Source organism: Trichechus manatus, unplaced genomic scaffold (genome assembly GCF_000243295.1).
Source record: "Trichechus manatus latirostris isolate Lorelei unplaced genomic scaffold, TriManLat1.0 scaffold00030, whole genome shotgun sequence".
Taxonomy (NCBI): Eukaryota; Metazoa; Chordata; class Mammalia; order Sirenia; family Trichechidae; genus Trichechus; species Trichechus manatus.
Genome location: NW_004443966.1, coordinates 3,274,474 through 3,299,948, shown reverse-complemented (window position 1 = coordinate 3,299,948; position 25,475 = coordinate 3,274,474). Strand labels below are relative to the sequence as shown.

The 25,475-nt window shown below is 46.9% G+C and overlaps 1 protein-coding gene across 2 annotated transcripts in view; it reads right to left on the bottom strand.

The window, feature by feature from the left end:
* Positions 1–25,475, bottom strand: part of MYZAP (myocardial zonula adherens protein) — a 96,264-nt gene that overhangs the window by 62,769 nt on the left and 8,020 nt on the right. For both annotated transcript variants that reach the window (XM_023729670.1, XM_023729671.1), the window contains exons 2-5: positions 20,295–20,381; positions 9,383–9,538; positions 4,951–5,043; positions 1,626–1,739 (exon numbers count right to left, since the gene is read on the bottom strand). In XM_023729670.1, the coding sequence (XP_023585438.1) occupies positions 1,626–1,739; positions 4,951–5,043; positions 9,383–9,538; positions 20,295–20,381 (450 nt within the window). The remainder of the gene's footprint in view (positions 1–1,625; positions 1,740–4,950; positions 5,044–9,382; positions 9,539–20,294; positions 20,382–25,475) is intronic.

Genomic DNA, 25,475 nt, shown 5'->3' with positions numbered 1-25,475 from the left:
CAGGTAAGCACCAAATAACGAAGTTGGAGGAGGGGCAGAGACTATTATATATTTCAAAATTAAGGTCATGAGAAGCCATTTCAGGTAAATATAACACTATGTTCTCATTAGTTTCAATTAATTTGCATGTTAGGTGGGGATTCAGTTGGAAGAGTAAATGGGCAGCATGTGAGTAGTTCTCCATTGCCATCGAGTCAATTCTGACTCATAACGACCCTATACGACAGAATAGAACTATCTCGTGGGGTTTCCAAGACTGTGATCTTTATGGAAATAGACTGTCACATCTTTCCCCTGTGGAGTGGCTGGTGAGTTCAAACCACTGACCTTTCGGTTAGCAGTCAAGCGTTTAATCACTGCGTCACCAGGGCTCCTTGGTTGAGTAAACTAGTCAAGAGAACAATTCCCTTCAAACGGGTTGACAACACATATTTTCACAAATTTCGGACACTGGGTTTTTCTGTTTCCCCATCTGGTACTATAAGACATTCTTTGAAGCACACATGATTCTTTCTAATGCTCAATAATTTGTAAATTAAGAAAAAGGGCTTAAAAGCTTGTATGAGAGCTCCAAAATTGAGGCGTTTGGCTTTAGTAAAATGGCTAGCCTGAGGTCTGAGCCTTGACTCCATTTTGGTATTTACTGCTTTGCTTCAGCTACTTTCAACAGTTGACAGCCAACTCATTCCAGGAAGCCTACCACCCCTAGCTTGCTTTCTTTCCTCACTCAGGGAAATGCTCACACAGGCTGGCTCCGAGGCGTCTACTGATAAACAGATGCTGGAGCTATTTTAAAATTTACGGTTACTGAAACAATGTCTAAGGGGCCTCATGATTGTCTTGCGACTGTTGCTTGAATTTTCAAAGTTTAGCCAATCAAAAGATTTTGCTATGCATATAACCAATCCAAATGATCCATATTAACTTGTTAACCAATCATGTTAAGGTCCCCTTTCGAGATGCCCTGCCTCTGATTTCTTTACATCACCATCCGCCAATCAGAATATTATACTTTGATTTTACCATATAAATGTACCTGCTTGCCTTCACCCTGGGGGAGCATTTGATTTCACTTTTGTGAGGTTAGGCGTTTCTCTGGTTCGAATCAATTTAAACCTTCAATAAATCTCTTTGCCTTTATTTTGATAGAGTTCGTGTTTTTTACTCTTGGACAAGCCTTTGGGAGTCACTTGCTGAGAATGAGTACAGATTGCCATCGGTTAAGTCTGTCTTTTCTGTGATTGGGTGGACCCTTCTGTAACACTGGGGCTCCAGGGAGAATAGGCTGACGTGCTGTGTTAGGCACTGATACTTAAGCCCACTCAGGTGTCTGGCGGACCAAGTGACATCTCTAGCACTGAGCTCAGAATCTAAATTCTCATTGTAATGAGGGCAGAAACAACCGCAATGCAAAGGTTTAGGGTCTCAGCTTGGAAATGGTTCCTTCAACTTCCTTCACCATCTTCCTGGCACAGCCTTTAATGTGGCTATGCTTAATGATGCTGAATAATGACCTGAGGGCATTCTGCGACTTATCTGTCTACAAAGAGCAGAGCCTGCCCTTGGTTAAGTCTGGTTTCACTGCAGCAGAGGGGACCCCAGTCTAACAGTGAGCAGATGAATACCTGCAGGCCAATGGAGTCCGACACCAAAGCTGAGTTCACGGCGTTAAAACTATCCAGGGCTGACGACTGTGTCTGGATGTGATTTTCCAGATAGTCCTGCTGAGCGTGTGAAACCTGGACAGATTGAGGAGAGAGTTACACAAAACCAATCCATACGCACCCACAACAATCTGCAGACAGTTTGGGACTTCCTTCTGATAACCACCACATCTACTTCAACAATATTTCAAGTAAGGCTTTAAATTTAAGTATCAACATCTGTAAGGCACAGAGAACAGAAAGACAATAATATCTTTCCTTGGCTAGTATCTACACGTTCACCCACAGAACCTCATTTAGTCCTCCGTGTTTATCAGGGAGGACACAGAATCACAGCGTTTGAGCAATTTGCCCATAAGCAATCAAGAAGCAGTGCAACTAGAATTAGGACCCTGTTGGAATAACTTCTTGTATCTTCTTGCTCTTTCTACTCAAAGGAAGTAGAAAGTATATACCCAGTTCTCAAGCGTTGTTTTTCTTATCGTCCTTGTTGGGTGAGTGTGTTTAATGTGTTTGAGACAAGAGAAGTCAATGGTTTTGTTTTTCAGCTGATCAGTGATTGCATATACTCTGGTATTCATCATGATTTCAACTTTGATCTGCCCTTGAACCCTTTTTACTGCCCTTTATCAATATTTGCTAGCCGAATAGGTACAACAAATGTTAGGGAAGTTACTGATAAGAGGATAAATATGAGAGGCATTTATGAGGAAGTAAGACTGGAGGGGAATACCTTTGCTCAATTAGTCTCTTAATTTGAACAGGTAGCTCTCAGCAAGTATACTACAGGGTATATTCTACACAGGGTATTCTACAAGAAAGCAATATAATATAATGACTAAGAGCACAAGCTTTTGAATCCCAGCACCACCATTTACTAGCTTTACGGCCCTAAATAAATTATGTTCCCTTTCTGAATCTTAGTTTTATCTGAAAAAAGGAAGGCAAGTCTGATAACATACGAAGCACTAAGCACTGTCTAGCACATAGTAACACGTTGCTGCAGAGTTGATTCTGACTCATGGTGACCCCATGTGTTACAGAGTAGAACTGTTCCATAGGGTTTTCTTGGCTGGGGTTGCTATGAGTCCAAATCAACTCGACGGCAACAGGTTTTTTTGTTGGTTTTTTTTTTTTGTTTAATACTATATTATTAAGACAGGAAAATCAGCAAAGCAAACCTGAGATTTGTTTTCAACACCCATCAACAATGTCTGAACTCAAATGTTGGTAAACAGTCCGCAGCAGGAAAGGCCAATGGGCGAGTTAACCGCTGGGCACCCAGTGTGTGCAGTACTTTTCTGGATGTTTTTACAAAAGAAGTATCACTGTGGCCCAAGCTTACTCATAGGGCTAGCAGGCACAAAGTATTCAAGATATTACACAAACAAGGATTATATTGTTAAGTTGTGTGGTTCAACACTAAGTCACCTGTGCTGCCTGGAACAGATGGGGAGTGTCTCATCAGAGGGTGATCTTGAGCTAGATTGTAAAGAAGGATTGGATATGGGCAGGCAGGCAGTGGAACTAGGGCTAAGGGCTCTGAGATGGACTTGGGGGTGGACCTCAGTGTGGCCCGTGGGAGCCACAGGAAGCCACCTAGCATGATGGAACAGGGGTGCTCCCTGGGGAGCTGTGAGAGAGAGAGAGAGAGAGAGAGAGATGAACAGTGGGCCGGGACCAGGAACACACGCCATGTCCTTGTTCAGGGGTGTGTCTGTATGAAAGCTGTACTTCAGCCATCATAACCTGGCTGCACTATGTAGCACAGCCTGGAGGAAGAAGAGACTGTAGGCAGAGAGACAGGGTTCCTGGGGTGGTTCTGGCCTTAGGAAATGAGGGTGTGCAGGAGATAGCAATCGAAAGCAAGGGGCAGAGTCTTGTTTATGTGTCTATTGCAAATCCAATCCTTTTGCTTTGATTACAGCAGTGATGGAGTGAATGTCCATAAATATGTAGGAATTTCACAAGTCTCTTCCTACCTGCCAATAAGAATGTGACTCAGTGGATCTATTTATGGGCCTCCAACTCTATAATTAAAGCAACAGGTCTTACTTAAGCAGATGATCTCACAGCCCAGTCATAAACTAAACTCATATGCATGACTGTTGGAACTCTTCTTTCCTGCAGATCATATCTCTTATGCAAGGTATGTGCACATATACATGGACTTTTAGCTTTGGAATTATGAACAAACACACAAAAAAAAAACTCCCCCAGAAGCATTAGCTCAGTTAAACTAGAGGAAGGCTATCTTTTAAAACTTTTTCCACTATGTAATACATTCACATGGCTGGAATATTTTAAAGCATAAAAGGTACATAGTGGGAAAAGAGTCTCTTTCATCCCTGTTCCGTTTGTTCAGTTACCACCCTCCCAGCTAGGGACCACTGTTAATTACTTCCTTGATTATCCTTCCAGTAGCTTTTTGTGCACACACCAGACAATTCAGATATATTCACTTTCCCTCCTGTTTTACACAGATTGCAGCATACTAGACACATTTTCCTGCATCTTGCTTTTTTTCACATCTACTACGTATCCTGGAAATGTTTAGAAGTCTCTTGTGAAGAGCTTACTCTCTCTTTTTTTTTTTTTTTTTTTCTTTTTCCAACTGCGGATGTTTTTTGTAGAGCTGTAACATTGTTTATTTAAACTGCCCCCTCCTGATGGATGCTTAGGTTTCCAATCTTTTGCTAGTACAAGCAATGCTGCAATAAGTAACTTCATACACATGCATTTCACACGTGTGACAGTTTATCTGTAGAATAAATTCTTAGGACTAGAACTGCTGAGTCAAAAAACCGGAGAATTTGTAAGTTTGATAGATGCTGCCAAATTGCTGTCCTAAGAGTAATAAAAATTCACATTCCTGCCAGCACATCGGCTCCCTTGGGTTTTCCAGGTATATAATCAAATTATTTGTAAATAGTGATAGCTTTATATGTACCTGTCTGTTTTTCTATACCTCCAAATTCCTTTCTATTGTTTAATTGCATTGGCTAGTATCTCAGGTAGAGTGTTAAATAATAATGGTGATCGCTGGCTTCCTTGGTCTTGACTTTGGTGGGAACATCTCTAATGCAAAGAAGACTATTACCCCCGCTATAAAAATTTTCCGTTAAATAATAAACTTTATTCTATGATAAAGTTCCCTCGGTTCATTTAAAATATGATTCCATTCATAAAGAACATTACATATCAAAGATTCTTATGCACCAGCCATGCAGAGGAAGTCCTAAGCTCCAGCACCCCCCAACTTCAGGGCGCTGAGGTAGGTACTCACTGACAGTTGCTGGGTGAGCTGCTGAACCTTCTGTCTCATTTCATCATGGTCCCCATACACTCGCCTCCTTACTTCTTCCAGAGTGGCTCTCACCTGCGGTCCACAGAGACGCTAGTTAGACCTCGAGCTACACAGCCTTTTCATGCCCGATTTCCAAAGCATTAAGAAACTTTAATGCGAGAAGGGCCCCACAAAAAAGACATTCTTAAAAACAAGATAATTTGGGAGATTAAGGGAGAAGATCACTCTGGACGTTGAGTTAGAAACCAAGGGAATTTTAATTTATTAACTCTTTATTATCCTAACAATAAACTCTAAAGAAAAAAAAATGGTTTGTTGAAATTCACCTACCACCTTCAAACCAAGTTCAGGCAAGGTTTATCTCCTTCTCCATCACACATTTTTTTACAAGCAAACGTTGTTAATAAGTTGACTCTGCAAACACATGGTCAAGAGGACCAAAATACCAAAAAACAAAAAGCTACCTCTGTAATTTTCCCCATCTCTGTTCTAATCACCAAAAAGCAACTAAACATCTAGAACGTAAGGCAGAGGAGGATAAACCCATAAATTTGGATGTCAATTCCTTAATAATCACCAATAATACACAGGGCACAAAAGTGAAGTAACACTTGTTTACACGCCATTCAAGTTTCTCTATAGTACTACTGCCAGAGGAGTAATGGGGCCTTAACAGTTTAAAAAAACCTCACAGTCCCTGCCTCTTCCCTTCTTCCCAAGCCCCTAAAAGAGCTCCCAAACCCGCTGCCATCAAGTCTGCTGTCGAGTTGCTTCTGACTCATAGCAGCCCTGTAGGACAGAGTAGAACTGCCCCACAGGGTGTCCAAGGAGCAGCTGGTGATTTGAACTGCTGACCTTTTGGTTAGCAGCCAAGCTCTTAACCACTGTGCCACCAGGCCTCCCTAAAAGAGCTCAGGAATCTTCAAATGGGATAGGAAGTGTCAAAGGAGCCCTATCCGGGAATGCTCTGGAATTTCTAAACAGGAAGGGCTTAAATGCAGCAGTTTGGTTTGAATGACCGGCATGTAGGGGACAGTACTGGGGACTTGAAGCTTTATTTGCATAGTAAGCACGTTGTATTAAATGAGACTCTATGTCTATTGGGGTGGCTGGGCGGGAGAACATTGATGGAGACTGGGGAGGGGGGAAAGGATTAAGAACCCAAGGCCTTCTCAGATGAATTCTAATAGTAGAGTCAACTTTCTTGCCATTACCTGTGAAGATTTTGGAAGAACACAGCCAGAGCCCAGCTCTTCATTCTGGGCAGACAGAATGACTTTTGTCTGGGCCCTGAGTTGGCTCTTGAGCTGCTCACCAGTGGCTAAGTGGGTAGAATCTTGAGCCAGCTGTCACTCCCACAGGCAAACACTGGGGGAAGCCAGCCGGGCAGAGTCACACCAAGGGAGGAAAGCAAACAAACCCATAAACACACAGAAGTGACAACGCTCGGGATGGACTTGAAGCCGGGCTATAGAAGTTGGGACCTGGAAATTAACGTTAAATTGCGGATCATAGCAGAGGTTGGTGATTCTAGGTTAGAACCACCCCTACAACCTCTCCACCTGTCATCCGTGGCTCCAAACTGGCCTGAAACTGCTGTCTTTGTCTTGGGCGATTTGCAATGCTCCACTCTGCTTAGACTGTTAACCACAGTATCTGGGGGCGTTTAAATGAGGAAGAGCTAGGCATCTCCTTGAGGAAAACAGGGGAGACGTAGAATGTCAGCGCTGCTCGTATACGGGGAAATCTAGAATGAAATACTCTGAATGGTTCAAATTTACTTTGCGGGGGTTGGATGACTGGGGATTTGAGGCTGGTAGTTGTCACATATGATCTGTGCGTTAGCGTATGTGTGTGCAGCTTTTCTGGGCTTTGCTTCATTTCCTCTGTTAGGCATTTCTTATTTCTGAAATTTGATAAGATAGGTTCTTTGTAAAAACTCATACAAACATTAAGATAACATAGCTTTGTGTTTTATCTGCAAACCCATCCAATAAAATGGGGCTCACAGAGCTGGAGGTTTGGACCTTATGTGAGAAATATTTACATGAAAAAACAGAAACCCAGAAAGGAGAAGTGACGTGCCAGGCCAAACATAGGGCTGGACTTTGAACCAAGGTCCACGGGCTCACAGGCCTGGGTGCCTTCCGCTGCCCCACCCTGCCTCTGCTTCCCATGAGATAAGAACCTTCTAGCCCACAGGTCAGTGCTCAGGGCCCATCAATGTCAGAGAAGCTCTCTTCCTCTTTTATCTAATCAGGGGCCTTGGTTTGGGTGCATCAGTCAATCTAGGAAGACAACAGGTGGAACGAAAAGAAGTGGAGATAGATATGTGGTAGATGGACGGATGGACAGGGATAGAAAAGGTCAGAAGGAAATGCTGTAAAGTGTTAACAACTGTTTTGGATGAATTTGTGGCTAATTTTGTTTTCTTCTTTTTTTAGGGGGGTTAGAAGTCAGCATATTGATCAGAGGGCGTAGTGACTGGGAGAGGGCATTGTAGGGGTGAGGGGAGAGCTTCCAGGTGTACATAATGTTTTCTTTCTTGATTTGGGTGCTAGTTACAGGATGTGTTCCATTTGTCAAAATTCATTGAGCTGTACACTTAAGATTTGTGCACTTTTCTTAGTGTATGTTATACTTCAATAAAGAAGTTCACATAAAAGACAGAAATAAAAACTTGCCTCAATTCTCCCCCTCCAATCAAAGGAAAAAGAAGTATATTTAAGACTTCCTGTTTACCTTGTAAGGGAGAACAGTCAGTTCAAAGATGATACTATGAAGTCATAGACAACCTGCTTTGCCAGGGCTGATCTCAGCTAGGGCCACCCTTGGTTAACCGAGCTGCTAAGCACTGGTCCCAGTGGTTTCGAGCACAGTTTTTGGAGTTGGACAGATCTGGGTTCAAATCACAGCTGTATCCACCTGCTGACTGAGTGGCTTTTTTTTTTTTTTTAATTGTGCTTTAGATGAAAGTTTACGGCTCAAGTTAATTTACCATTCAAAAATTTATACACATACTGTTTTGTGCCATTAGTAGCAATCCCCACAATGTGACAGCACCTTCCCCCTTTCCATCCAGGGTTCCCTGTGTCCATTCAACCAGTTCCTGCCCCCTCATTCTGCTCTTGGATAGGAGCTGCCCATTTGGTCTTACATGTTTGATTCAATTAAGAAGCACATTCTTCATATGTATTATTTTTTGTTTTATAGTCTTGTCTAATCTTTGTCTGAAGAGTGGGTTTCAGGAATGGTTTGAGTTCTGGGTTAACACAGCATCCAGGGGCCATAGTTTTGGGGATTCCTCTAGTCTCTTTCAGACCATTAAGTTTGGTCTTTTTTTTTTTTTTAATTGTACTTTAGATGAGGGTTTACAGAGCAAACTTGTTTCTCACTAAACAATTAATACACATATTGTTTTGTGACATTGGTTGCCAACCTCACAACGTGTCAACACTCTCCCCTCCTCTCCCTGGTTCCCCACTACCAGCTTTCCTGTCCCCTGCTGCCTTCTCATCCTTGCCCTGGGCTGGTATGATTTTGTTTTCTTCTTAATATATTTTTGTATTTTCCAAATTTTCTCCAAAGAGTATGTAGTTAAAATGATAAGAAGTTAAATATTAAACACACACACACACAAAAAAAAAACATGGATTGCTTGTATTGTGCAATGTCCATTGTGGCTGACTTCTCAGCATCTGCTTACCCCGACCGATTGGTCTGAACCAACAATGGTCGTCCCATTCCTTGCCAGTGACATGCATGGGAATGAGTGAGTGACCCAGTCCTGGCCAATGAGACTCAAGAAGAAGTTTGACGGAGGGCCTCTAGAAAGTAATACAGAGAGGAGTGGCCTCTTAGCTTCCTCCAGACACTGTCACACTTTCAGATGATGTCACTCACCTGAGGCTGAAGGAGGAAAGAGCCAAAGGAAACTCAAGACAAGAGGAAATGAAGCCTGGAAGTGACCTGCTTGGAGCCCACCTACCCCTAGGCTGATGACCACTTGAGATAAACGTCTCCTTTGATTAAGCCAGTTTGAGCTAGCTTTTCTGTTACCTGCTGCCAAAATCATCCAAACTTGTGCAGGTTACTTTGGGGTGTCCAATGTAAAAAGCGAAACCACTTAAGAACTTCTGCTCCATATACAGAAGAAGGAAGCCATTTGGTGTCCCGAGTATCTGTACTTTGTACCATCCATCTCACAGAAGTTCAACCTATACCTCACTGCAGAATTACATCTGTGATTTCAACATTCCTTGAAGGTGTGTAGAGACATTTCCATCCAAAATGGTAACACTAAGAAATCTTTCAAAATGTCTTGCTACACTGACATCATTGCTGTCAACCGCATCCTCTTACACACTACAAAAAGAGAAGAAACTAGAAACACAGTCCTTAAATGACTCACGTCTTTGATGTAGTTCATCTCTTCTTTCAGCTGATTGGGGGACCACCCATACACCACCATTTCTTTCTGCTGATTTTCATCGGATCTTCGCACCACACCGTACACAACACCTTGAGGAAGTTTCCTGGGAGGTTCTCCATTGCTTAGGTCAGGATGCTGAAAACAGGTAGACAGAGACAGAAAGAATAATGACGCTTTAGCCTCATGCAAGCAGCTATAATAAGTGAGCCCATTGTGTGTGGTTATGCAGTTGTGCCCAGCACAGGGGTGCCTGGCAGCAGGGAGGGAGGGGACAGAAATCCAGCCTGGTCTCTATTCTCCAAGTCACATCTAGCATGGGCTTGGCCTGCCTTTACCCTGGAGAATGAGCACCTTTCTCTAATTTGTCCCAAGGCCCCATCCACTCGCCTATAGCACATTTGCAGGGCTGGATCTTTCTAGAGGGGGCATCTTTTTCTAATTCTGACAAAGGTGCCAGATGGGTTTGTGGTGTCCCTGATAACAAAAACAAGTGTCTGAAATCACGCATTCTTGTTAATTCTGTCTTTCCCCTTGGGTCAGTTCTCCTGTATGTCTTCAACTCCATCACTGCATATGTGGTCTGAAATATTACAGACTGAGGAAGAAAGTAAGGAGCCCTGGTGGCACAGTGGTTAAGCACTCAGCTGCCAACTGAAAGGTTGGCAGTTTGAACCCACCAGCTGCTCTGCAGGAGAAAGATGTGGCAGTCGGCTTCTGCAAAGATTTACAGCCTTGGAAACCCTATGGTGCAGTTGTACTCTGTCCTACAGAGGTGCTGTGAGTTGGAATCAACTTGACAGCAGTGGGGTTGGTTTTTGGTGGAAGAAGAATGTTGGTGGCCATCTGGCAGCCAAATTGTCCTCTGTGGTGAGGGCTGACTCTGGTGTTGAGAGGATGGGGGGTAGGACACAACCCGTTGTGACCATTCCTTAAATATTTCTGAAAAGCCAGGCAGAGGTGGTGTGACTTCAAAAGAATCTCCCTGATCCTGCCGGTGGATCCTTAATTCCTTCAACTAAAGCTTTGATCATTGTTGAAATGCAAAAACCCTGGGAAGGAGTACCACATCCAAGTTTTAACACACCTTTGTAGAATGAAGGCTTAGGAAGGAGGAGAAAGGGAAACCAAGTTTGGTCGCGCATCTACTAGAAGTTAGAAGGTTTCCTTAGCACATTTAATCTTTACAACTACTCTAACCCATTAAAAACCAGCTGTCGTCGAGTTGATTCGACTCACAGCGACCCTGTAGGACAGAGGAGAACTTCCCTACAGGGTTTCCAAGGAGCAGCTGGTGGATGCAAACTGCCTACCCTTTGGTCAGCATCTGAGCTCTTAACCACTGTGCCACCAGGGCTCCTACAACTACTCTATAACATAGTAATTGTCCTCCATAGCTGAGAAAACTGAAGTTCAGAGAGCATAAGTAACTTGCCTGTGGTCCCACACCTGGATTCCAGCCCAGGTCTGTGTGACCCTGAGTCCACTTCTCTATACTTCAGGCTTCGTTAGATGTAGGGCAAATAGTAGGGGGCTACACAACATGGAAGGGACAGAGGCCAAGAAAAAAATCAAGACCCAGGGCTGAGACTTCATAGACAAACTGGCCTGCTCCCAGTTTTCCCTGGGGCTGACCCTGTACATCGATGAGGCCACAGTACAGGAGCGTGAATTCCATGAGGGCAACTCTGCTCTCAGTGATCTTTAAACTACTTCTGCACAGATTCTGTCTATGCACTCCCTACAAAGTTTTGACATACAAAACTGTAATATGCATTTTTAAATCATTCATTGAGTCAGAACAATAAGTACTCTATGACCCCATTCATTCAAAAGTTGTAAAAGCAAAAACAACAGAATCCAGAAAGATCCATGAGAAGTTATCAATAATGACGAGCTCTAAGGAGGAACCGTGAGGTGGACAGAGGTGCTGACAATGGGCATGACTACCATTGTTTTCTTTATACCCTGATGTAGTATTTTTGGTTTTACAATAAAAACTTTTTACGACTGAATAAAACATCTATTGTTTCCCACCCTTCTGCACACCTCTGGGAAGAAATGGGGTGTGAGGGGTTGTGACATTTTGTATTTACTTCCGATAAATGCCTACACGTGAGTCCCTTATAGTTAGGTCCCACACACTGCCCCTAAAATGCAGATGGAAGTTAAGGTGACCAGGCTGTTAAGTGGTTCTCTGTGGAGTGACAGGCTGGGATTAAGAACCCCTTAGGTACTAAGCATATAATTAGGAAGAGGAAAAGCTCTAATGAAACCTCCACATTCCAGGAAACAAAAGCCCGCTCATTCAGTCTCCGGCTCCACCCAGTTCCTGAAAAACAAGCTAGCGACCACACACAGCTTCCGTAAAATGCATTTTTGCAAAGCAAAGAGTTTCTTAGGTGGGTTGGTTTGCAGGAAACCCCTCAGGTGACCGGATTAGGAGGAGTCTGCATTGGCATGGGAACCATGTGGGGAGATGAGGACCATCACCAACGGGGAAAAACACAAACAACCCATGCTACATGCTACTACATGCTAGAGGTCCTGGATCTAAAGGTTACACACCTGGAAAGATGCTTAAGATACCTTTATTGTTTTAAAATGTCTGTCAGCATAAAACATCTAGAAGGATGGAATTCAAACCATTTATGACCGTTTCCTCAGTAGAAGGGGGTTTCGCTTTTTCTTTTCTGTTCTTTTATACTCTTTGAATTTGTTTTTGGCACAACAACAAAAAAAAGCATTATTTTTGAATTAATAATTTTTATTTTAATTAAAAAAAAAGATTTTTGAAACGTCAGGGTTAAAATGAAAGGCCCACAGGGACGGGTCTGGTCACAGAACGCCACTCAGAAGCAGGGCAATCACCCCATCAGGAGAGGATTCCTGAGCCAGCCTGCGGAGCTGCTGGGCTATGGCACGGAAAAGGAACACACGTTTATCAAGAAAGAGAAGCAGAAGGACATTTGCTGTCTAGACATTTGACTATACAATATTTTCTTTCATCCTCACAATAACCCTACTGTGTAAATATTATTAGCTCTTCCAAGGCAGCAAGATTCAAATACCTATCTGTGACTTTACAAATTTAAGTTCTTTGCTTGACCACAATGCCTCCAAATACTTAACAGTCAGGAGCAGAAATGGAACTCACATCTCTATGTGGTGGCCCAGCGCCTCAAAGGGTAGGGAAGCCAGACCCTGGCCTGCACGTCCTGGGTCTTTTTGGAAGAGATGGCCGGGATAAGGAGGCTCTTCTCTAGTCTGGGTCCACTCCCCGGTCATCCACACCAGCCTCATTGCTCCTTTCTGTTCCTTTACTGGCCAACCTCCTTCTTGCCTCAGGGCATTTACACACGTTGTGCCCTCTGTCTGCACTGCTCACTGCTGTCCTCGAGTAGATTCCAACTCATAGTGACCCTAGAGGACAGAGTAGAACTGCCCCATAGGATTTCCGAGGAGTGGCTGGTGGATTTGAACTGCCGACCTTTTGGTGAGCAGCTGAGCTCTTGACCGCTGTGCCACCAGGGCGCCACACTCCTCTCAGTTCAGCTCAAACATCCTTCCTTCAAGGAAGCTTTCATTGACTCTTCAGACATTCTCCACAGCAATCACCACAACCATACCGAGGGATTATTAGTATCGTGCAGTATGTAAGGCTTGCCTCCTTGTAAGCTCCAAGGAGGCTACGGCCATGTTTGTCTTCTTTTCCACTATAATCCCGAGTATCTACCCGTGATTGACATGCAGTGGTGTCCTCAATAAATATTTGCTGAATGAATAAATTGGAAGAGATTCTGGGGAATTCGCTAGAGGATGTAAATATGGCTTTGCTGAAGGGAACACCCTTTGTCCCTGTGAGATAAACAGGCTGGTAGCTGATGTTTGCCCCACCACTTCCTATTTGGAGGACGAGAGACATCACAAAACGTATACACAGATTAAAACAATGGACACCTATTAAAACTCTTGGCCATGAAGCAATACTAGGCAAAATCACCCTGAAAACAAAAGCCTCGATAAATGCATGGAACAAAAGAAGGTTATCACCAAAGAAGCCAAAAGAAAACAACAGAAAAGGCATTCGACAATCCCTAGGTGGATCCACACAGGTTTAATCAGTAAAACCTACTTTCTCAAGCCATTTCCTGCGATCTACTCCCAGCTTAAAATTTACCTGTAGGCTGACATGATGGCCATTTTCCCTAGAGAGATGTTTAGCAGCAAGGTCCTAGAAAGAAGGAGAAAGTATAGAAAAGTAACTCAGTCTAACTTCCTGCTGTAATGTCTTCACTGCCATTGGAGAATGTGGGTTAGTGAGGCCAGCGATAGGGGACCGCAGTGCCAAACCCTATATCAAAATAGGGAGCTCTGGTGGTGCAGCGTTTAAGAGCTTGGCTGCTAACCAAAAGGTCAGCAGTTTGAATCCACCGGTTGCTCCTGGGAAACTCTATAGGGCGGTTCTACTCTGTCCTATAGGGTCACTATGAGTTGGAATTGACTCAACGGCAACACGTTTAACAGGTTATATCAAAATATATGATCTCGCAATGCAAGAAGCTCCACAAAGGCAGAGGCTTTATCTGCCTTATTCACTGCTATATCCCCGATGCTTAGCACAAACAGATGCACAGTTTTGATGGAAGGAGTTTGGTCATCCTAGCCACTTGGGATCAATCTGTGCAAAGGATGAGGATCCTTTGGTCAATAAGAGCTCTCAGGGAATAAATAACAGCAGAAACACAGCTTAACGTAATCAAACTGACATTGGCAGACAGCTGCAGCCAGTCCCCAGGCCCAGAGGCCAGAAGAGGCAGCTGGTCACATTCCCAGGCTGCAAATACACCTTGGACGTTCCCTAACATGAACTGAATGACTTGCAAACTAGAAAGCAAGTTATTTCCCAAAACATCTTGCTTTGGACCTCTTCTCTCCAGCCTAGGGCAGCAGCTGACCCAGGGACAGCTGGGAGCTGACCGCCAATGGGCGTCCTAGGCATCTAGCAGGCAGAGGATGTCCATCCCTTTCAGGAATGTGCCCTGGCCTGTCTGACCTGCGTGTCCATCTTAGCAAAGCACTGGGCCCCGTCATCACTCACATTTGGCTTTGCCTTCTTGTGACAAACATGAACGTCACAGCTGAGCCTGAGAGGAACAGGGAGGGAACTGGCAGCCCGTACCTTCAGAGAAATGGAACCTTTGCCCTGCTAAAGGACTTGTCTCTACTGACTATCTTACAAGCTGAACAGAGACCGCTTCCTAAATAAACACATCCTCAGAAAAAACTGACAAATGCTTAGAGATGAGCAGAAAAAGAAAACCTTCTGGCCAAGCAGAGCTCCCAAAGCGTGACAGCGCTAATGACAGTACCGTGATAGAGGCAACGCCCTAAAAATAGGACTTTAGAGCTTCTCTCAGACAATGGAGCCCTGGTGGCTCAGTGGTTAAGAGCTCGGCTACTAACCAAAAGGTCAGTAGTTTGAATCTACCAGCCACTCCTTGGAAACCCTATGGGGCAGTTCTACTCTGTCTTACAGGATCACTGCTAAGGCCTAACGACCGCAGGGAAAAAGAGAAGTAAGAATATCTGGAGGAAAAAAAAAATCAGGAACTGCTCTTCTGGACCCTACTGGTATAGGACACACCTTGGGTAATCTTGACTGATAAAATGCAAACATCCTAAACAGACTCTCCCTGATAGGAGAAAGCATGCAAGCTGATGTGCCCATGGCAACTGTGGCCCAGTCTGGCACCATCAAGAGTCCAGGCTTTGGAGTCACACGGATCCGAGCTGGAACTGCAAATCCCCGAGGTGTTAGCTGCATGACCCTGTGCAAACTACTTACTTCTCTGAGCTTCAGGGTCCTGAATAGCAAAACGGAGATAAGGCCCCCAACTTCAGAAGGCTATCCTAAGGAATACCGGAAGTAATATACAAACACCCAGCATGAGCTGGTGGTAAGATGGTTGCACGCTCGGCTGCTCAGTGAAAGGCTGGCAGTTTGAACCCACCCAGGGGTTCCATGAGAGAAAGACCTGGCAGTCTGCTTCCATAAAAATTACTACTGAGAAAACCCCAGGGGTGCTTCTCCTCCGTCACATGGGGTCACGAGGAGTCAAAATCGACTGGACGGCACCCAACACCAAAATGCTGCTGGGCGGGCAACTGACACGCAACGAAAGATGGCGGGTGCTGTTCTTAGTGCTGTGGCTTCTGGCATTTCTGGGTTCTTACTGAACTCTGCGTGTCTGTCTGGATGCTCTATCTACCCACCTCTCTTTTGGATCTTTTTAGCGGTTCATCAAATTTGCCCCAAAACTGGCATTGGTTTCTCCTCATGGGGAGAGAATCAGAAAGTCTCAGAATATTAGAAAAATTGAAAAGAGGTGTGAGTCCAGTGGGTCTGTAAATATTATCCCCAGCTCCTCCTCGGTGTCTAATAAGGTTGGGGTAGGAAGAGGCTGCTGGGGGCAGCCCTGGCCTTACTTTAAATCACAATCGCTGCATTTTCACTGTTTGACATGTATTTGTTAGAATAAAAAATCTCCCAGCTACAGAAGTCTGAAAACCGCTGGCTCTCCACGAACACTTCCACTTGCTAGATGAGGTCACAGAAGCCCTGTAGATGACAGGACTGGCCAACGCCCGCAGGGGCCACTGAGGGAGCCAGGACAGGCGTGCGGGCCTCTGCCCAGCATCGCAGGCTGTTATCTGCGAGGCAGCAGTCCTGCCCGCTGTCACACAGGACTGAATCATGGCAGTGCTCTGCCTCCCCTGGCAACAGCCCGCGCTGTTGTGCACACAGCCACCAGGGCCAGATGTCAGCGGGCTTACTTACCCAGGGGCTTTAAAGGAAAACCCGCTGCCAGTATCGGGGGCTATCAAACCCCATGGCAAGGGTTTCCTCCTTTCAGACATTTTACGGGGCTAGGAAAGTCCCAGCCTTTACATCTACCACATCATGTGGGGGTCCCTCACTCGGGGTCCTCAAAGAGAAACAGCTTCTTCAGAAACAGGCCACTGAAGGCCACCCGCAATGCTGGGAGGGTGGGACGCTAACAGCTACCCAATGTGTCAGCTGCGTCAAGCAACATGAACTTGCAAAGGCCTCACCATCAGACACCCTCGGGATCAACAGGGCCCCCTCACATTCAACGCAAACCATTTGATTCAAGATGATAATCCTATAGTGACCGGTGCTGGTCCCACCTCGAGAGAGAGCAGCAGGTGGGACAGCCTGCAGAAGGGGGATAGGGCCCGAAGCACAGAGAGTCGGGGGAGGTCCCAGAGGACGTGGGCTTTAGCCGAGCCTTGAACCCCAGGGAGGGCCTGGATACACTGACAGACGGCGGAAGAGGCTCCAGGCACGGCTAGGCCTTAGTGAGGGTTTGGAGGGAGGGATACGTGTCATGTGTTTGGGAGAACAAGAACAAAACAAAAAGCAAGGAAGCATTGTTGAGTTAGTTTTAGACAGGCTGAGTCTGGAGGAAATGTGGCCACGCAAGAGGAAGTGACAGGCAGGTTCTGAGTCCCGCAGCCCAACCAGGGGTGCTACATGTCAACAACATCAAAATTCTGATATTCTGGCCTTTATGTTCTGTGTAACAAAATTCGGTTCATATATTCTAAAGGAGGAATAGCATCATCTTCTTCTACCCTCTGATCTCATTTGCTGTTTCATCTCAGAGGGGGTCAAGGTCCAGGTCTGAATCCCTCAGGAAGGTTGTTTGGGGAAGAAGCTTCTAATAAAAATAAGTTATCCTAGAGAAGGAGGGGTCATGCTCTCAGCGAGAAGGGATTCGGCCCTGGAGGAAATAGGAGGGAAGGAGTAGAGGGAATCTGCTGGGAGGATGAGGGTGGGGGAGGCTCCCAAGGAAAGGAAGGAAGGGGCCCAGGCACTTGCCTCCCCGTGGCCTCCCCTCTCTCCTCCTCTCACCCCCATACACCCTCTGAACGTTCTGCTAACATCCTCTGCCCCATTTCCAAGATGACTCCATCAGATTCATTTAACTCTTTGCAACCAGGAGTGATTATGCCTATTTTACAGATGAGAAGACTGAGCATCAGCGAAACCAGGTGTTTGGGGAGCTCATCTGCAGAAAGCCGACTCGGGGCAGGTGGTATCTCCTGGAAGAAAAGGACCCAAGGGAACAGGCGGCCAGGGCATCGGCCTTAGGGGTAGGAAGCCCCCCAAACACATCCCATGAACCCATGACTCAAAGAAAAAGATGCCGATGGTTTTGTAATTGCCTCCAGATGCCTCCTGACTCACGTTCGTGGAGTTGGGGACGTGCCATCTGCCATGTCCTCCATCGTGAGTAATTCCTCCCCTCAATGATTGGGAACGGCGGGCAGAGAACGGCCCAGCTGGCAGTGGCATCGGTGTGCAGCTGGCTGCCCCTTAGCATCCCAGGTCCTCGACATACACTAAGCATCTTCTACGACTGTGTCAAAGGACAAGGCCCAGCCCTGCCCTCAATCTGCTGCAGCTCTAAAGGGGCCGTGGAAAGCTTGCAAGAAGTCTCCCTCCATCAGAAGCCACCTGGGCCCTTGACATCTCCCTGCCTGCATGTGTGAGCCAGCTCCAATCCTCTGCCTCTGCACATAGCAGACCCCTCTCCAGAGTGCCCAAAGTCATCTGACCAGGGAGGGTTGCCCAGAGTTCTAGGCGTCTTGCAAGTTTGTGGGCTACAATGTCCCAGGGAGCAGCAGTCACATCAGAGGAGGTGGCCTTCCAGGGTGCTGGCTCCCAACGACTCATGCCCAGAAACCTGGCCAGGGCATGGGGTCAAAAACACCTACAACAGCCTCCTGGTTACCACCAGTACCTTCAAGTGCTGCCACCAGCCAAGGACTTCAGACCTGGGGAGACAGCCAGGCTCCACCCTCCTGCTCTCTACCCCAGTTCTTCTGCACTGAGTCACCAATGCATCCTAGGCAGGTAGTCAGACTGCACACCTGGTTCAACAGGGGCACACTCCAACCCCGTGGTTTCCTCCCCTCCTCCTCAGAGCCCTGGAGTTCTCAGGTACCTGCAGGGGGCTTTCTGGGGGCAGGGGGGGATAGAGCGGTGCTTCAGCCAGAGAAGAGCCACTCTCACCTGGTTTATATATTAGGGCTCAGTATAATGTTTTTATTTTAAAAAAAGAGTGTCCCATTGCTTTAAAGGGAGTCCCTGCGTGGTGCAAATGGTTAATGTCCTCGGCCACTAACCAAAAGGCAAGAGTTCAAGTCCACCTAGAAGTGCCTTGGAAGAAAGGCCTGGCAATCTACTTCCGAAAAATCAGCCACTGAAAACCCTGTGGAGCACAGGTCTACTGACGCAGAGGGGTCACCATGAGTCGGAGTCCACTCAACAGCAGCTGGTGGCTCTGCTCTAGCAGTGAGATGGCCTGGGTGCTTCAAATATGACTCCATTCATCCTCGAGTGCTCCCTTGCTTCCCAGCTCAGCAAGGTGTCCCAGACTCACCTTATACCTTCCCTGCTCCACCCTGGGACGAGCTGTTTTCCTGGTTCCCTTTGGTGGGACGCACCCTCACTTTTTACACAGACAAGCAACTTTACATTCTCCCCCCTTTCTCTAGCCATAGCACCACCTTTCCCAGTCATTCAGGTCACCATCTGTATTAGCACAGGTAGCCCTCTGTCCCGGGTAGAAAGCGGGAAGAAGGGGGTGAGAGGAAGGAAGGAGGGACGAAGGTCTACAGTAAAATTAGGGGCATGAGTTATCAACCATTTACTGCCCATGAGAAGCTTCATTTTTTAAAGTTTACCACATTACTGGTTAACTCCTAATCAATACTTATATTTCAAAAAGTCACTGTCCTGGCACTCCACTTACGTAACCGATAAGTATATCATATCACTTTTTATACTCATATAAAATACCTGCAGAAGAAATATATGCCACTTACCCCCAGCCCTCCTGTCCCTTCTCTTGCTTTATTTGTCTCTACTTACCACTGTCTGAAACACTGTAAAATGTCCTTAATTATTTTGTTTATTTTCATTCTCCTCCCACTAGAGCGTAAGCTCTGTGGGTGGCAGGGATGTTCTGTTTCCAGCTTTGCTCCCTATGGTACTAGCAGGGGCCGAAACAGAGCTTGGAATACAGCAGGTGCCTCACAGCTGCTGGCGAATGAAGGAAAAGCTTGCCCAGGACCACAGCCTCGAGGCAGGCAGGATTCCCATCTATCCTACAAGGCTCCCCTTCAATGTCACCTTCCACGTGGTCAGTGATTCTCCTCTGTGTCCCCAGATCCCGTCTACCATCTCTGGATCCTAACACTTGAACGTCACATCATCATTGTTTATTGAGACGTTTATCTCACCTGAAAAACTGTGAGTTTCCCCATGGCAAGGACAAGGTCATATTTATCTCCATTTAGCACAGGCGTTGGCACGAAAATGCTTGCTGACCTCCTCCTCCCCCAGCCGAGTCCCTTTGCCCCGTACTACTACGGCTGCCTGCTTAAGCTCTTCCTTCCCAGGTGGCCTAGTCTCTGCGGAGCTGGAAGGCTTTGGCCCCACAGGCCGCTCACAATGGGCCCTTTGACTCAAGCAGACTGGGCTGTTTCAGGAAAAAGTACACCCCCTGCCACAGCACCTGTCACCAAAACTGGTGTCCCTACATGCTTCGGGGCCACACAGAGCCACAGTGTTCACCAAGAAGGGGGGAAGGGGCATGAGGCGGCAGAGCCCACTGGGAGGGCGTCTGGCTCTGGGAAGAGGTGAGGCGAGGCGGGCAGGTCCACAGGGCCTTTTATCAGCAGGGTTGCTGACGTCCAGACTCTGTGAATCACGGGGACCGACCCGGAGCTGGAGGGGGCAGGGCTGAAAGACAGTACAAAGATTAGAACCTGTCAGAGCTGTATCTCGGAGATGGCTTACCTGCTCTTTTCTTTCAGTCTTCTTTTCACTGTGCTCAGAAGCTGGGCTCTCAGGTGGTACCGTCAGCCACAGTCTGCAGACATTGGTCTAGGAGAGACAGAGACGAGAGGCCTGCTTATGAACCACTGTTGAGCTGGGTCACCTTGGGCAAGTTACCTCACCTCTGAGAGCCTGTTTCCCCACTTAGCAATGGGATAATTGAACCAGTCACACAGGCGACTGTGAGGAGAATCCCAGCCTTTGCCTAACCCATCAGAGGCACTCACTACTCACTACTGTTGAACACGCTCGTGTATTTCCAGCATAGTTTTTAATGGCTAGGTTCGATAACAGTACGTACAGAATTCTCTGACTTCGCATGTTTATGCCAAGATACATTCAGAGGGCTGGAGGCCAAAATACACGCAGTGGTTGTTCAGGGCTGACTTGTGTCCCTAAGAGACACGTTGAAGTTCTAACCCCCGTCCCTGTGACTGTGCCCCGCTTAGATGCAGGGTCTTTGAAGACGCCATTAATTAACATGAGGTCACTCCGAGTAGGGTGGGCCCTGATCCAACATGACTGGTGTCCTTAGACAAAGAGGAACAGACACACAGAGGGACTCGGAGGGAAGACAGCCACGTGAGGATGGAGGCAGACGCCGGAGTGGCGCATCCACAGGCCAACGAAAGTCAAGGATTTCCAGGACCACTAGGAGCTGGAAGAGGCGAGGACGAATCTTTCCCGAGGCCTTTGGAGACAGCGTGGCCCTGCTGACACCCTGGATTTGGACTCCTAGCCGCCAGACTGTGAGAAGATAAATTTCTCTTGTTTTAAGCCACCCACTCTGTGTTACTCTATAAAGGAGGGCCCAGGAACCAATGAGGAGCCCTGGTCGCACAACGGTTAAGTGCTCGACTGCTAACTGTAAGGTTGGTGGCTCAAACCCACTAGCCGCTCCACAAGAGAAAACTCCTGGCGATCTGCTCCAATAAAGATTACAGCCTGGGAAACCCTGTGGGGCAGTGCTACTCTGTCATATACGGTCACTCTGTCCGGGTCAATTGACGGCAAACCACCAGCGCCGCCGGAAACAAGTACAGCGGTTCTCTCTAAACGGGAGGATTTCCGGGGGCCGGGGCGCACGGTGCTTTCTGCATGATTACGTCCTTAATTTTTCTATAATAGGCATGTGCACATTTAATTACAAAGCTCGGAAGAAGAAAAAATTTCTCTGCTTCTCTTAAAATAAAAAAGGCATTATACCATCCAGTGAGAGAAGCTACAACTTGTGTGATTTGTCAATATTCTGTTAAAGGGTTCTGCCTCCTTGACTATGAGCAAAGCCGTTCTCCTGACCCACAGAACGAAAAGGAGTCTATCAGGATGTGTATGTGGCATGAATACAGCAATAATAACCACAACGATTCCAACAGCTAGCCCTGTACGGACCACCCACTCTGCGCCAGGAGCCATTCGAAGTGCTTTACATCTATTTATCCATTTACTCCCCACAGCGAGGCTGTGGCAGAGGGACTCTTTTTCTGGTTGCTAGGTGCCGTCAAGTCGGCTGCAACTCATAGTGACCCTATAGGACAGAGTAGAATTTCTCCATAGGGTTTCCAAAGCTGTAATGTTTATGGCACTTTTTGGTAAAGTAGAGGGTCAGCAAAAAAGAGGAAGACCCTCAACGAGATGGATTAACAGTGGCTGCAACAATGGGCTCAAGCATAGCAACGATTGTGAGGATGGCACAGGACAGAGCAGCGTTTCGTTCTGTTGTAAATAGGGTCGCTGTGAGTCGGAACCAACTCAATGGCACCTGACAACAACAACAGCAATCTTTCTGAAAGCAGACTGCCACATCTTTCTCCCGTGGAGTGGCTGGTGGGTTCAAACCGCTGACCTTTCGGTTAGCAGCTGAGTGGTTAACCAGTGGGCCACCAGGGCTCCTCACTGGTACATGTGGTTGCTAGGTGTCATTGAATTGGTTCCAACTCATAGCAACCCTGCGTACAACAGAACAAAACACTGCCCGGTCCTGTGCCATCCTCATAATCATTGTTATGCTTAAGCCCACTGGTGTAGCCTGGGTTAATCCATCTCATCGAGGGTCTTCATCTCTTTCACTGACCCTCTACTTTACCAAGCGTGCCCCCCTTTTACAGATGAGCAAGCGAAGGCTCTGAGGGCTTACGCAGTGAGGGAATGGTGGAGCAGAGATTTGAACGCAGGCAGTTTCTGGAGCCTGTGTTCTCCCCTTGGCTCTAATCGCCTCCCGCACCAACGCCCGCTAGACCACCATCCTGAGCAAGGGCACGCTCTCCACACCTGCAGATCTTCTGGGAAAAGTAACTTTATTTTCTTGTGTTGTTTGAAGAGATAATATGTTCATATTGCTCCCAAGATACAAATGGCTTATACTAAAATTCTCCCTCCCACCCCTTCTTCCCAGCCACCCCAACTCCCCACCCCAGAAGCAACCTCAGAGTCTCCAAAACCCAAAATGTATTTTCCCTTCAGACTAAAAAGATTTGGGCAGCTTTAAAGGGAAGCGTAGGGGGTCTGCCAGGGGCAAGACTGGGAAGGGGGAAGTGAGAGGGGATGGGTAGACAAAGCACACGTCCCTCTCACCCTATTGTCACTGCCTGGTCTTGCTGTGACGTTTTCCAGGGAGAAGTGACTCTGCCATAAAAAGACTATGGAGGGTCCCAGCAACACCCAGCACACCCAGTCCACAGTCACGCAGCACAACTCAGAGGGGTGATGCTTGCCCCTCAACTGGTTTGCAGGGTCATGGGCCTGCACTGGTCCACAGGGCAGCCTCTGAGCAAAACTACCTTGCAGCCTGGAAGCCCACAGTTGAACGAGATTGTAAAAAACTTCTAAGTCCAACCCGCCACGAAGGAACCCCACACCTGACAATGTACCTGGCAGGTGGGCACCCAGCCTGAGGGTACCATTTTCCCTGAACAGGTGGGAGAGCCAAAGTTAGGGACACAACGTTAGCACTTCCACATGCACTACTGCCTCCCTCTGAGGCACCATTTCACGGCCAGGCACCTTTAACTTCCTGAAACTGAGTGTAAATGCTCATCTTCATAACTTCTACCTAACAGACCCGGGGATGCCCTTGGGGACTGCAGCAAAATCCCCTTCCTCTAGACAGGCCCCTTGTCCCCTGAGCCTCCTGTCCTCTGGACTAAACGGCCCCAGTTCTTTCTGCCACATGGCTTGGTTTCAAGATTCCTCTCCAGCCTCACTCTTTTCTGGGGAAGCTTTAATCCATCCATGACCCCAGGGCTATCACTGCCTCTTAGGTGGCCAACTTTGCACCAAACCTTCCAAGTTCACCACCAGTCACATTGGCCACAAAGAAACCAAGCCATCCCCCAGGTAGCCCTCTTTCCTGGCGAGAATCTAAGGCCTCCAGAGAAAGGCAACCCTCTGACTCCAGGCCACTGGGACTGGCTGAAACCACTCTGGTATTTGCACATACATGGACGTGTAACTCCTACTACATAGGCAATCTAAATCAGTGATGCTCAGGAATCTTCTCCATTAGGCTGGGTCTAATCCACTGCACAATTCTGCAGAGAACAGGAGGTACTTTGCTCCTGCACCATATCCCATAAACACACACTTGTGTGTAAACACCCACGCACATACATGTATAGGCGTGTACACATACCTTCCATCACCTACTAGCCTTGCGACCATGGGCAAGATATTTAATCTCTGAATCTCACTCTCTTCAAGGGTGAAATGGGGGGTACAGGAAGGAGCTTACAACAGTGCGGGGCCCACAGTACTAAGCCCTGTCTCTGTGTTAGACATCATCATCATTATCATCATCATCCTAAATGCCCCCCAATGAAGCACATCTCCTTGGCTTTATGGCCCCGCTTTCCATGATAATAACTTGGTCAACAGCTCTGCTGCGTTAACGCCATATGCGACACCATGGAGCTGGCTGACTGCCCTAGAGGGTTAACCCCTAATGGCAATAATTTTCAGAGCAAACTAAAAGACTGAAGAGGAGACAAGCTCCAGAGAGACCTCCTGGGTCCAACACCCCAAAGTGAGACGGCCCCAACCCCCACGTGACCCACTCTTCACCCACCCAAAACTCTCAACTCCTGGACTCAGTTCTTAGCGTCTACGTGTGCACATGCCACAGGCTCACAGCGAGTCTCGGGCACCCTGGAGGTGTGCAAAGGCCAGGAAACCCTGATATGCATTTCTCTCAACCATCGGCTTTCCCTGGTGATAGATAACGGTTAAAATGAGAGGAACTTGTAAAAGAAAACAACAGACTCCAAAGAAATCTGGCAGCTGCGGCAGGCGCGTTAGGCGACACCCCGGGCCCAATGAAGTGTTTCCGCCCTTCGTTAGAGGTGCTTTGACAGAAACACTAAGAAGCACTGTTAATATTGTTTAATAAATTGTGGGCTGACTTCGCAGACACAGTTTAAACCCAGGGTTGGAACAGGATCCGAGTCCTCTGTAATAAGATTGTCAAATGTGCTGTCACGGGAAAAACGCCAACTGTGCCGTCATGTGAGAAAAAGTAAGCTGCGAGCAGGCATTAAAGCGAATCCTATTTTCGTTTTGGAGATACGCTCTGGTCGTTTGTGCAGACGTAGGAGGACAAATGTGTTTAGGAGACACAGCCAACTGTGGATGGCGATTATTTCTGGAAAACGGGACGGGCAAGGGATCTTTTGCTTCTGACTTTACACATTCCTGTGTTGTTTACAACAGCTCCAGGTGTGTGTGTAAGTTTTTTAATTAAATAATAGTAGTAGTAATAGTCACAGTTATAAAGATTGCAGAGAGGGTGTGTGAGAGAGAGAGAGAAGGGAAGGAGGAAGAGACACAGACACACACACACAACACAGCAACAACAGCAAAGGGAACATCTAGGAGGTCTAGAAGGTGCTCTGAGTTCCTTAACAAAAGCACCAGGAAATTCCTGAATCCATCCACTCGGCTGACCTGGCACAGGCCACCTCTCCCCTTTCATTCGCCTTCAGGAACCTCCCTGTGGAAAATTTGCCACCAAGTAAGATGGAGGCAGTGATGCTTATCTCTCTGAGAATTTTATGATGCAGATCTCCACGGTTCCCTGGAACCCAGATCCACAATACCCAGAGCTGCCCCACACTGGACACCTGACCTCCAGGGCACCTGACCTCCAGG